The 13,557-nt window shown below is 36.8% G+C and overlaps 1 protein-coding gene across 5 annotated transcripts in view; it reads right to left on the bottom strand.

The window, feature by feature from the left end:
- CEP112 (centrosomal protein 112) overlaps positions 1 to 13,557 on the bottom strand; it is a 378,610-nt gene that overhangs the window by 137,332 nt on the left and 227,721 nt on the right. The window contains exon 1 of one of the 5 annotated variants that reach the window (XM_036496219.2): positions 11,247 to 11,556. The exons of the other annotated variants lie outside the window; for them this stretch is intronic. Coding sequence (XP_036352112.1) covers positions 11,247 to 11,411 — 165 coding nt within the window. The 5' untranslated portion in view covers positions 11,412 to 11,556. Of the gene's footprint in view, positions 1 to 11,246; positions 11,557 to 13,557 lie in introns of those variants that run through there. 5 annotated transcript variants of the gene reach the window in all.

Below are 13,557 nucleotides of genomic sequence, written 5' to 3' on the forward strand. Positions count from 1 at the left end.
AAGTGTGAAGTAAATGTTGAAGATTTTACTTCTTCATATCAATATCAAGTTGTTCAGAAACAGTAGCCTCCCCATTTATTATATTAGTACATTATTATATTTTTATATTATATTACATTAAATATTATAATACATTATATTAGTATATTTGTATATTTGCCCTGATTATAATGTGCAGGTCTCTTTTAGGACTCTATGTTGCTACACTTACTGAAACACTTAGATTTATACCAATGGCATATTCTTTTGATTATTACAGCTTTTCAATTAGTTGTGAAATAAGGACCTTTCATTACTTCCACCTTTCTTGTTTTTCAAAATTGACTCGACAGTGTTCAAGCGAACTTTAGAGTCAGTTTGTCATTTAAATTATAACAACAAGAGAGATTTTGAGAGAGGGATTTTGATCAGGCCTCCATTGAATCAAAGGATCAACTTTGGAAGAATGATATTTAACAGATGAAGTCTTACCATCCACGTGATTGCTATTTCACTTATTTAGATCTTCCCTGATGTATTTCACCACAAGTTTGTATTCGTCAGTGTACAGATTTTCCATGTGTCTTGTTAAACTAGTGTGACAGATCTGTGATATCACTGTAAATGGAAATGCCTTTCAAAGTTCCATTTTTAACCATTTGCTGCCAGTGCATAGAAAGTACAACTGATTTGGTACACTGACTAGTTACCTTGTGTCCTTGATAAACTTATTTATTAATCTTGCAGGATTTTAGATATATTTTGATTATTTCATGTATGACTTGTTATCTACAAATAAAGATAATTTTAATACTTCATTTCTGGTTTGAATGCTTTCAGCTTTAGCTAGGAACTGCAGGATAAAGTGAATTAGAAGTGGTGAGAGGGGGTATATTTGGTACGTTACCTATCTCAGGGGAAAATAATATAGCCTGTCGTCATATAGTTTCACTCACAGGTCATTATTTTTCTCGTGCTCTTTGAGTGTTAAATTTCATCAAGTACTTCCTGAGCACCTACTGTGATGATTTTTCTTTTCTAGTATTTTAATATAGTCAATTACAATAATTAAATTTTGGAAGTCCAATGCCTTAGTCCTGGGATTTCATCACTTGGTTTCAATTTATGATGGCTAGCATGCTGTTATGACTTTTATGTGTGTTGGTGATCTGTATTTTTATGTTCTTGCTGTGTCATTTTTTTTTATCATGGTAATAAAGAGAGTTGGGAAATGTTTGTCTTGTAATTTCCGAGAGTCTGTATTTAATTGGCCTAACTTCTACCTTAAATAGTTAGAATTCATATTGCTGCATGTCATTAAACAAATATTGATGTTCGACATCTTGGCTAATTTTCTTCATTTAATCTGCTGTTTAATTAAACCTCTTAAGTTATGAGAACAAAGCTAAAAGAAACGTGAAGATGTAGGAGGTTCAAACATCACTACTGTCTTGAAAGATCTGATCAGGCAAACATCAGACTCTTTTAAGGTCTTGCAACTTCCTGTTCATCGATTTTTCTTAAACTAAGGCATCTCTAAAAAAACTTTCTTTTTCTCTGTATTTTTTCTTTTGCTGTTATCATTATTGCTATCTTCCATGATACAGTTTTGCAGGTACAAGGAAACACCCCTCCACCTCCCTCGCTGCTGTCCCATTCTCCCCCACTCCCACAGTTTCCCCCATATTATACCGTAGCATAGAAAAGCTGTAAACAGTACAGACTGGATTTATAGCACTGGGTAATTTTGACTTTGTTCTATTCCTGAAGATTCATGGGCTTTAAAAAAAATAAACACCAATCTCGGCATCTAATTTACTTGGTTTTTTTTTTTTTTACTTTTTTTTTATTAATTATTATGCATTATGTGACAGTTTCATAGGCTCTGGGAATCCCCCCACCCCTCTCCACGCCCCTCCCCCCTGGTGGATTCCTCCACCTTGGTGCAGTATTACAGTTCAAATTCAATCAAGATTCTTTCCTTGCAAACATATACCAAACATATAAGACGTATTTTTAAAAACATGGTACAGGGCATTTGAAAATCATGACAGAAATCATTCTTACTGGCAACTTTGCAGCTTATTTTCATCTTATAAGTCAATTAGTAAATGTCACAACATAGAAATTATACCAAATTTAACTCTACCAGACGTAGTGTATTTATGCTGGGAGAGCTCTTTATCTCATTTGAGGTGGTTTTATTCAAGGTTTATTTTATATGCACCTGTATTTTTGGGAAAGAAATTGATTTATGGTTTGAAAAAGTCACATTAAAATATATTTTAATTCTTTAGGTTCTAATCAATGATACTGCTTTTTTTCTCATTCTTTTCATTTCATTTTCAACTCACAACACATTACCTATCTCATATTGTCAGAATTCAATAAATGCTTGACTTTAATGTGAAGTTCATCTGAATTAAACTGGCGATTGGCCAAATTTAAAGAGCGAGCCAAGTCAGACATCAAGGAGCTGCATGATGAAAGAAGTACCTACACATCTTCCTTTCTAAGTGTACGGATACATTTACTTCACTCAGGGAGCCAGTCATTCTTTTAAATGATGTGACAAGGATTTTTCTTTTATAAAAATCTTTTTGTTGAAAATAGCAAATCCTTCACTGCATAACATCAAAATGAATGTATTGTAAGATGTCAAAACCTTAAATATTTTAGGTCATTAGTAACAATAAATAGAGGGAAGTAAGTCAAGAAGCATGTGAACATCCCTTTCCTGTCCCTCTCCTTCCTAATGTCCCTTCTCATCATTCACTTCTGCTTATTATTATTATCATTAGCAGAAGCAAACATTACAATAAACTTAAAAATGCCTAGCAAACCCTGACTTTGTTGTAACTTCCTCACCAAGGTTATCGTCACGGAAGTCTTTTCTAACCAGGTTGTTTGGGGACCTATTTAATCTCTTTTTAGGTACTCTAACTCAATGATTTCTACTCAAGGAAAATGCTACTATAACAACATTTTGATGAATTAACACACAAACATTTTTTTTTAGATTTTTATTTTTATTACAAAGTCAGATATACAGAGAGAGGAGGAGAGACAGAGAGGACGATCTTCCGTCCCATGATTCACTCCCCAAGTGAGCCACAACAGCCGGTGCATGCCGATCCGATGCCGGAAACCAGGAACCTCTTCCGGGTCTTCCATGCGGGTGCAGGGTCCCAAAGCACTGGGCCATCCTCGACTGCTTTCCCAGGCCACAAGCAGAGAGTTGGATGGGAAGTGGAGCTGCCGGGATTAGAACCGGCGCCCATATGGGATCCCTGGCGCATTCAAGGCGAGGACTTTAGCCGCTAGGCCATGCCGTCGGGCCCCACACAAACATTTAAATAGCACTGATTCAACTTTCATTAACGTACCTACAATCTGCTTCTTAATTTGTTAAAGCTCACAACAAATTCACAAATTTATAACAGTTTGTGAGTTTTTAAAGGATTCTCATTATTCAGATTGGCTTCTAATATATATTTTCAGAAAAATTAAGGTAAAAATAAAGCCTACACCTCTGTTCCAAGAAAAAAATAGTGTCCCATGACGGCTGAAGATGTTAGTGAAACATATCACACCCTGTTTGTGGGAGAAGGCCTGGAGCATTTTTCTCTGATTATTTCAATATCAAGAATTTGAATTAGTGACTTGGAATTTGAAATTTCATTGAACTTAAAGTTTCTTTAAAGTTTATTCTAGTTGCAATTTTTTTGTCTTTTTTTTTTCCATGTGTTGTTGATCTTGAGAATGCCACAGAGGTAGGAGGAGATAATGACAAAAACCTTCCCAACCTAGTTCAAGTTACATACAGGAAGGTAAAAGGATGCTACTCATATGTTCAACCCTATTAAGTCTATTCCAACATACATTATAGTCAAGCTTTTCAGAGTTAGATTAATAAAAGATCTCAGAACTGAGAGAGGAAAAACCAGACAACACACATAGGATCCCAATTTCCCCGACTGCTGACTTCTCAGCAGAAACCTCCTAAGCCAGGATGGAATGCGATGCAACTTGTATGGTGCTGAAGGGGGGGAATGCCAGCCAAGAAACTCATGCTCTGCGAGCTTATCTTTCAGACATGGGGAGGGAGCAATAAAGACATTCCCCCAAGCAAAGTTTAGACAATTTATCACCAGCAGATCTGTTACAAAAAAATGCTCAAGGGAGTTCTTGAAATAGAAAGCGATACTAATAAGAAAATATCAGATGGTAGAAAACTTATGCAAGAATGACTATACAATTCAGAATGTGCTAGTATTGTAAACATGGTGTATAAAGCATTTATATACTTGTTGTGAAGATTAACAAACTACTATCATTACATTAAGATGTTAAGAGAAAGTAGCATTAAAAGAAATAGAGTATAAAGTCAGAAATTCAAAATGTGGAGGTATGGAACACAAAATGTAGAACTGTCATTTTTTGTTTCCCTATTTTTCTATAATCAGCGTTATTATTTCTGGATAGCTTGCTACTGCAACAATTTTTTTTGCAAGACTCATGGTAACTGTAAAACAAGTTATAACTGACCTACCAAAAATAATAAAGAAGCAAGCAATTTACATGACTAGAGAAAATCATGTACTCACTACTTAAGACTTCAAGGTAGGAAAGAATACATGAGGATAAAAACACAAGACAAGCATCATAATGGCAGTACTAAGGCCTTATCTGTCAATAATTACCTTAAATGTTAATGCACTATTACAACTGCAGGATGCTGAGTGAAGGAATGGATTTAAAATTAAGATACAACAGTTAAATGCTTAGAAGAAATTTCCACTGCGAGGACACACACAGGCTGAAAGTGCAAGACCAGACATGGCGTTACACAAACAGAACCCAAAGGAAAGCAGTAGTAGCCGTACTTGTATCAGAGAAGACAATTTTTAAATCAAAAGCAGTAAGGACATACCAGGAATAACATATAATGATAAAGCGCTTAATGCAAAAAGGAGAAATAACTTATATGTACATATCCAACAGTTGTGAAGATTAAGACTGAGGAACCATCATGGGCTAGAGGAGAATAAAGCAATAGGACAGCTAAATGCAGTGTGAGATCCTGGATACGACCCTAGAGCAACACAAAATACCATTGGTGGGAACACTGGTCAAATTGAAGAGTGATGCTTAGTTTCAATAGTATTGCAAAATGCTAATTTTTTGTTTTTGGTAGTTTACTATGAGTAATTAAGTTATTAATATTATAGGAATCTGGGTGAAGGATGTAGGGGAATTCTCTGTGCTATTTTTGCAACTTTCAGTAAGTATAAACAAAAGGTTTAAAAATAAGACATTATAAAAGTCCCTTCCCTTATCTTGTTTTGGATAAGCGGAGTTTTCATAAGCAAATACTGACCTTTTCCCTGTACTAAGGACATTGTCTCAAGATCTACCTTTTCCATTAAATATCCTGATTACTGCAGACCTTTGCTAGTTTCCCAGCATTACATCCTAGTATAAAACTTTATTATGCAAAATTATATGTTTGTAGTTCTTTTATGATCATGAATATCTCATTATCACTACAATAAGGAAAGCTCCCAGGATACAACTACAAAGCTACACTTCTTTGTGTAACCTGTCCCAACACTACAGCAGATATACAGTAAACACTTGTTAACTATATATGCTGACTCATTCTCCTGCAAAGTATTAGAGCTGTGGAAGGTCACACCATCTGCTTCCAGTGTCAATACCAGGCAGATCAAATGGCCAAGGAGTTATCTGTAGGGCAATTCTCATGATTTGTTGTTCTCAGAAAGCTTTTAAAATATATGAAATTTCCTTCAGTTTAATAAAATAATCAGATCCGATGAACAATCTTCATTGGAATTATAATAATTTATGGTTTTATATATATATATATATATATATATATTTCCAAACATTTAAAAGCTTACTTAAAAAGTTGCTAAAACTTCTCCTTCAGTACTAGCATGCAATACAAAATAGCACATGTACTTTCACAAATAACATTCAAAGATGGTGATTTTTATGATATTTTCCTTGACCCAGGGTTATTTCCTTAGAGTATTCTTAGGATGTCCACTGATCTGCTCAAGTCACTGCAGTGGAAACAAATGTCTATTTTCTTTGCCAAAAAAATACCATAGATGAATATTAAAAACAGTTCTGCTAGCCAAAATTCACATCTGCAGACACTTAAACATGTAGCTCTTCTTTTTTGATAATAATTTGTAATACATTCCAAAAACCACAAAACATTTGTACAATATCTTACACCTGGCTTAATAGCTAGAATGTTAGTGGTCGTCCAGGCTATGCTGTTATTAAAATTGATCTGTGTACACTAAATTGTGGAAATTAGACTATGCATGTGCTAACAACTCCTTTTTCAAAAGCATCTATTGTCTTAACCTACAATGTTACGATACAGTTATAAAGAAGAAGGATGGACTTGTGACTGTTGCTACAATTTAGGGGAAACAGTGTGGCGTGAGGGGTTGGGGAGCAGTGAATGGAAATCCCCGAGCTAAGGAAGTATATCGTGAAAAAGATTTAAAAGCGTCTATAACTTTGCTTACACAGGTAAACAACTTCATGTTCAAAACATACTCCAGTTATATAACTAAACAATGAACTGAAATAAAATATTTCAACAAGATGATATTCTAAGGAGCTAAAGATTTTTTTTCTACACAATTTTGGGATCCCAACACTTTAAAAAAAAACTTTGCATCCATGAAGATAATAACTAATATTGTTTCAAAAAATGTTATCTTTCTTGAAGTTTCTTTATTTTTAAGGAATTATTTATTTAGTTGAAAGGTAGAGTGATACAGAAAGAGGGAAAGGTGGTGAGAGAGAGGAGGAGAGAGAGAGAGAGGGAGACACAATGTTTCCATCTACTGGTTCACTCCCCAGATGCCTAGGCAGCGTGGTGGGACAGGCCAAACCCAGGAGCCAGGAACTCCATCTAGAGCCTTCCTTGGGTGGCGGGGATGAGCGTATTTGTTGTTTCCCACATACATGAGTAGCAAGTGGGATCAGAAACAGAGTAGTGAGGACCCAAACCAGGCACGTAAATTACTGGCGCAGTTATCTCAAAAGGCAGCTTAACTCCTTGAACCACAATGCCCATCCGCTAAAAAACAAAATAAAACATATAGCTTTAAAAGATTAAGGGTGATTAATTCACTGAGACTATCAGGTATGACATGATCCTGCAATTATTTCAATATGTAGATAAAATATATTTTGGATTGTTTAAGAGAAAAAAGTATATCAGGGCCTGATTTCTATGTTGTGATTTGTAAAATTACTGTAATATGGTAAAGGCTCACAAATGAATGGATATTTACTTACATATACAATATACATAATACTTACATATAAAATATAATTTTAAAATGGCTATAATTTTGGTTCTTAAAATAATTAATACAATGGATAGTTAAAATATTATATGTTAAAAACAGGCATTTAAAGATGTCTAATGCTTTGAATCTATGCATAATTTTTCTTATTTTCACAAATCAGTTCTGCAGGTATAGGGGTTCGTTTTGTTTTTGGTGTTTAATAAGGAAATTATAGTTTTTAAATTTTTAAATTTTTCTTAAATATATTTTTCATGACTTAGTTCCTTAGGCTCAGGGACTTCCCCTTCAATCCTCTCCCCCTGCTCAGCTGTCTTGATTTATTATTTATTGCATTGTCTCTGGTTCATTTGATTCTTTGTGTTTTGAGAAACCGTTTTCCCAAAATTCACCAATATTTTCATAAAATATGACTGTTAAAAATAAATATATTGGGCCCGGCGGCGTGGCCTAGTGGCTAAAGTCCTCGCCTTGAAAGCCCCGGGATCCCACATGGGCGCCGGTTCTAATCCCGACAGCTCCACTTCCCATCCAGCTCCCTGCTTGTGGCCTGGGAAAGCAGTCGAGGACGGCCCAAAGATTTGGGACCCTGTACCTGGTGGGAGACCCAGAAGAGGTTCCAGGTTCCCGGCATCGGATTGGCGCGCACTGGCCCGTTGCGGCTCACTTGGGGAGTGAATCATCGGACAGAAGATCTTCCTCTCTGTCTCTCCTCCTCTCTGTATATCTGACTTTGTAATAAAATAAATAAATCTTTAAAAAAAATATATTGATATATGTCTAATTAATTCTTCACATGGAAAACTTTTACATAGCAGATATGCAAATTCAAAGAATCTACAAAAAGTGACTAGAACAGAAAAGATATATAGAATGATGACATATGACAGGGGACCTCACTGGAGCGTGGTAAGTTAAGCCACTGTCTCTGACACTGGTATTCCGTCTGAGCACTGGTTTGAGTCCTGACTGTTCCACTGCCAATCCATCTCCCTGCTAATGTGCCCGGGAACCCAATGAAAACTGGCCTGTGTACTTGGTGCCTGGGTTCACATGCGGACTGAGATGGAATTCCTGGCTGCTAGTTGTAGCTTGGCTCAGCCATGGACTGGTGGCCATTTGGAGTGAACCAGTGGAGCAAAGATGACACCCTCTCTCCTCTCTCTAACCTGCCTTCCAAATACATAACCTCAAAATTATATGACACAAAGTAAATACTCCCAAATTATTAAATCTATTGCATTTTTAAATACCAGCAATGAACATTTGGGAATTAATGTTAGAATCCTGACACTTGGCAGAGTAGCTTTAGTGGCCACTTGGGATACCCACATTGGGATATCACATCAAAGTGCCTGGCTGAGTCTGGACTCTTCTGGTTCCAATCCAGCCTCCTGCTACTGTGTATCCTAGGAAGCAACAGGTGATGGCATAGGTATTTAGCTCCCTGCCACTCACATGGGAGACTCAGATTGAGTTCTAGGCTTTGGGCTTTGGTCTATCCCAGTCCTGGAGGTTGCAGGTATCTAGGAACTGAATTGGCAGGTGTCTCTTTCTCTCTCTGCTTTTCAAAATTAAATAAAAAAATTTATTATAAATATAAAATGATTAGATACAACTGAACAAAATATATGTAACACCTAAATATCCAGAACTATCATGATGACCTAGATTTTTTTTAAAATTTATTCATTAATTACATTGTATTATGTGTCACAGTTTCATAGGTACTGGGATTCTCCCCACCCCTCCCCAAACCCTCCCACCATGGTGGATTCCTCCACCTTGTTGCATAACCACAGTTCAAGTTCAGTTGAGATTCCCTCATTGCAAGCATATACCAAACATAGAGTCCAGCATCTTATTGTCCAGTCAAGTTCAACGGCTTCTTTGGTAGACCCTCTCTGGTTCATGATGATTTAAAATTTAAGAAAACCTAAATAATTTGTAACAACTTCTGAGTTCCTGTCTGGGAAGATGCAATTTTATTATTATTTGAATTATCTCCAAACTGACATATACATGTTATAAAAATTTTGGGTAGAATTCACCATACTGATTCAAAGAAAAAGACTGGAACTAATATACACAAAACAATTTTGAAAAGGAAAGTCTTCCTCTCTGTCTCTCCTTTCCTCCATATATCTGACTTTCTGATAAAAATAAATAAATCTTTTTTAAAAATGAATAACAGCTTTAGGATCATGTGTCTGTCAAAATACTTGATAAAGCTACAGTAATTAAGACAGTGGGACACTGGAAAAGGACAGACATATAGTTCTATTGAATACAATTAGAACACTCAGGAGTAGACTACAAACACATGGTCAACCGATTTTCAACAAAACTCGGGAAGTAATTATACAGAAAAGATTGTCTTTATTTTGTTTTTAACAAACAAATAATTGAATCTAAAGACTGGACCTTATTCCATACCTTGTATCAAATTAAGTCAAAATGGACCACAGATACAAAATAAAATTCAAATAAAACTCATAAAAACTAAAACTTCAAAACTTCTTGGAGAACATCTTTGTGATGTTGGTTTTTAGGCAAATATTTTTAGACACAGCACAAAAAAACATAATGTATGACAGAGTCAACTAATAAGCTGCCCTTCATCCAAATTAAGTTCAAGAGGATTGATTAAAAGAATTCAAAGTAAAAACACTCAGAGGGAGAAGGTGTTTGACAATCACACACGTTATAAGGACTTGAATCCAGAATGTATAAGTAAATCCAAAAGAATACAGGGGCAGTGTTGTGGTACAACAGGTTGGAAGTCGAGCAGCCGTGACTTGAACTGGCTTAACCTGTGGCCCCCAGATCCCCACCTTTTGTGAGTGCTTACTAATAAAAATACTTCTCAATTGGAGACTGGAAAGACAAACTTTGGCAAGCAATAAAAAGTAAGATACTACTGGTATGTACAATAGTGTGAGTGCAGCTAAATGTATCATGCTAAGGGGAAAAAGCCAGATGCAAAGGGTTGAATGTTGAATAATTGAATTATATGACATTCTAGAAAAAGAAGCATCTGGAGTAACAAGTAGATGAGCAGCCACCAGGTGCTGGGGTGCTTGTATGCACAAGGGACTGACAAAAAAGGGTCTGTTCTTGATAGTATTAATGGTTTACCAAGAATTCCAAAAGACCTTTGTATACAACCTGGATGAAAAGTCTAAACACAAATATTTTACAAAGAGAGCAATGACTGAACAGTTACAGGAGCACAGCACAGAGCCACATAACTACTATCCGATTCCATTCATATCAAGTAACCTAGACTACTCCATACACATAAACAGGAACTACAGTGGTGGTTGCCACAGGTAGCAGAAAGGGAGGACAGGGAGTTAGCATTTAATAGCTTCTACAACTTCACAAGATGAAAAAGAAGTTCTGGAGATGGATGGTGGTGGTTGTTAATAAATGTACTTGATACCACTGGAAAATAAAAATGATTATAATGATGGACTTTGTATATATGTGTCCAATAAATTTAAATGAATAAGAAGAAAAAGTAAGGGAGGAGAAATGGAATTGTGGAAACATTTGGCCTGATAGGTAAGAAGCAGTAGCAACTTCTATTTTGTAAATTTTTAAGCAAGGGATAAAACTATTCACTATAAACTTCTTCAGAAACTTCTAGCTGATTCCGCTGGTTTTCCCCCAACTACCATGCACCCTTTCGGGTGTTCCCCAAAGCATGCTGTCCGGCAGGTCTAAATCATACCCTGATTCTACACTTAAATACAATCACAGCTTCATTGGTTCCAATATCCCTGCCCAATTAAAATTAAGTGGCTGTTTTTTATATTCCCAGTGTCTAATCAAGCTCCACTACAACAACTGCTTTAAAGCGAGATACTATCTCACAAACACAGAGAACATCTCAGTTCTTACCTTCTTTTCTCTGAAGACAGATGGCCCTGTGTCTCTCAGGGGCCTCAAACTTTCAGCCTGTTGTACAGTTTTGGGGTCAGGACCATTTTCTCCATTAATTCCCATCAGGCACTGAGTTTGACTTTCACTGGCAGTTGGGCAGTCTAAAGTCAGAGCAGCCCACATCTCCTTTGGCCCTACATTAAGATCCCAGAAGCAGATAACAGTCCCATGTGGGCCAGCAAAGCTGCTGCTTCTTGTCTTGGATGCCAATGACGGCCCAGCCTGCCTGTACTGGTAGGAAGGTGGGTCCAGAGGGTTGCAGTATTTGACCCCCAGTCCCTCAGGCAGGGTTGAGGAAGGACTAGTGACATCACAATCACATCAGCTTCTGCTGGCACACTACACCCTTTCCCTTGTGACCTTGGTCTCCCAGGGACAGGAAAGGCAAAGTTATATAAATATCCAGCATGCTCTCTACTTACAGTTTGTCTTTTCTGCTAAAATTAGATTTGAGTTGATAGGACTTCTTGAATGTCTTGTTTATTCCTAATTATATCCCAAAAGCCTAAGACCACTACAAACACAATTGGCCTTTTCAAAGTGTGTCATAGATTGTGAACTGTTCACAATTTTTAAATTATACATGCTAACATGTGCCTGTTTCTCCAGGAATAGCCCTGGGAATTATTCTCCAGGAGAACATGAGCATGATGAAAGAAATCACAAATGCAACAAAAATGGAAACATATTCCATGTAATGCACTGGAAGAATACATATTATAAAAATTTCCATACTACCCAAAGGAGTCTACAGATTCAGTGCAATCTACCTCCCTACCCTGTCATCAAGGTAGCAAAGATATTTTTTACAGTATTACAAAAATCAGTGCTAAAATTTATGGGGAACCATAGACGATCTGGAGAGCCAAAGCATATAGCAATATTGTATTCTAGCAACAAAATAAAGGGGCCAGCACAGTGGCACAGCAACCTAATCCTCTGTCTGCTAGATGACCATTCAAGACCTGGTTGCTCTACTTTTGATCTAGCTCTCTACTTATGGCCTAGAAAAGCAGCGGAGGATGGTCCAACTCCTTGGGACTCTGTGCCCATGTGGTAAACCTGAAAGAAGTTCCTGGATGCAGCTTTGGGTCAGCTCAGCTCTGGGGTTGCAGCCATTTGGGGAATGAACCAACAGATGGAAAACTCCTCTCTGTCTCTCCTTATCTCTGTAAAATCTGCCTTTCAATAAACAAATCCTTAAAAAAAATCAACATATGACAATGCAATAGGGGATGTGAAAATTAATCCACCTACATATAGCCAACAGAAATTTCACAAAGTTAAGATTATGTATTAAAGAGAGGATAGCCTGTTTGATAAATGTCTGATACATATGGACATACACATGTAGAAAACTGAAATTAGATCCTTACCTCTTATGTACAAAAAACAACTCAACAGCTGGATGAAAGACCTAAATGTAAGGTCTGAAACTAGAAAATTGCCAGATGGAAATACTTCAAGACATTGTTGTATGCAATGCTTTTTTTTAAATAAGACACCTAAAGCACAACTGACAAAAGGAAAAATAGGAAAAATGAATTACGTCAAACTCAGAAGATTCCACACAGCAAAGCAAATAACTAAGAGATTGAAAAAGGCTTGGAGCAATGGCTCAGTTAGCTAATCCTCCCCATCAAGTGCTGGGATCCCATATGGGCGCCGGTTCATGTCCCAGCTGCTCCATTTCCCATCCAGCTCTCTGTGGACTGAGAAAGCAGTAAAGGATGGCCAAAAGCCCTGGACTCTGCACCCATGTGGGACACCTGGAACAAGCTCCTGGCTCCTGGCTTCACATTGGCTGGCTCTGGCCATTGTGGCCACTTGGGGAATGAATTTGTGGATGGCAGATCTCTCTGTCTCGCTGTCTCTCTCACTCTCCATAATTTGCTTTTACAATAAAAATTAATAAATCTTCAAAAAAGAGAATGAAAAGATGCCTGACAGACTAAAACAAATTTGCAAGCTTCTTGTTTTACCAACGACTGATATTCAGAACAGACCAGGAACATAAAGCTCAATGAAAGCAAGAATCCAGTTAAGAAACAAAAATTTCTCAGAAATAAATATGAATAATCAATAAACATGAAAAATTTTCATTATCATTAGCCATCAGGAAAATGCAGATCTAAACCATAGTGAGGTATGACGTCACTCGTGTTAGAATGGCTGTTATCAAAAAGACAGTGGCAAATGCTGGCTAGAAGGTGGACCAGAGGTAGCTATTACACTGTCAAATGGGCATGCAAATTAGTATATTCACTAT

The sequence above is a fragment of the Ochotona princeps genome, chromosome 17, assembly GCF_030435755.1.
Source record: "Ochotona princeps isolate mOchPri1 chromosome 17, mOchPri1.hap1, whole genome shotgun sequence".
NCBI lineage: Eukaryota > Metazoa > Chordata > Mammalia > Lagomorpha > Ochotonidae > Ochotona > Ochotona princeps.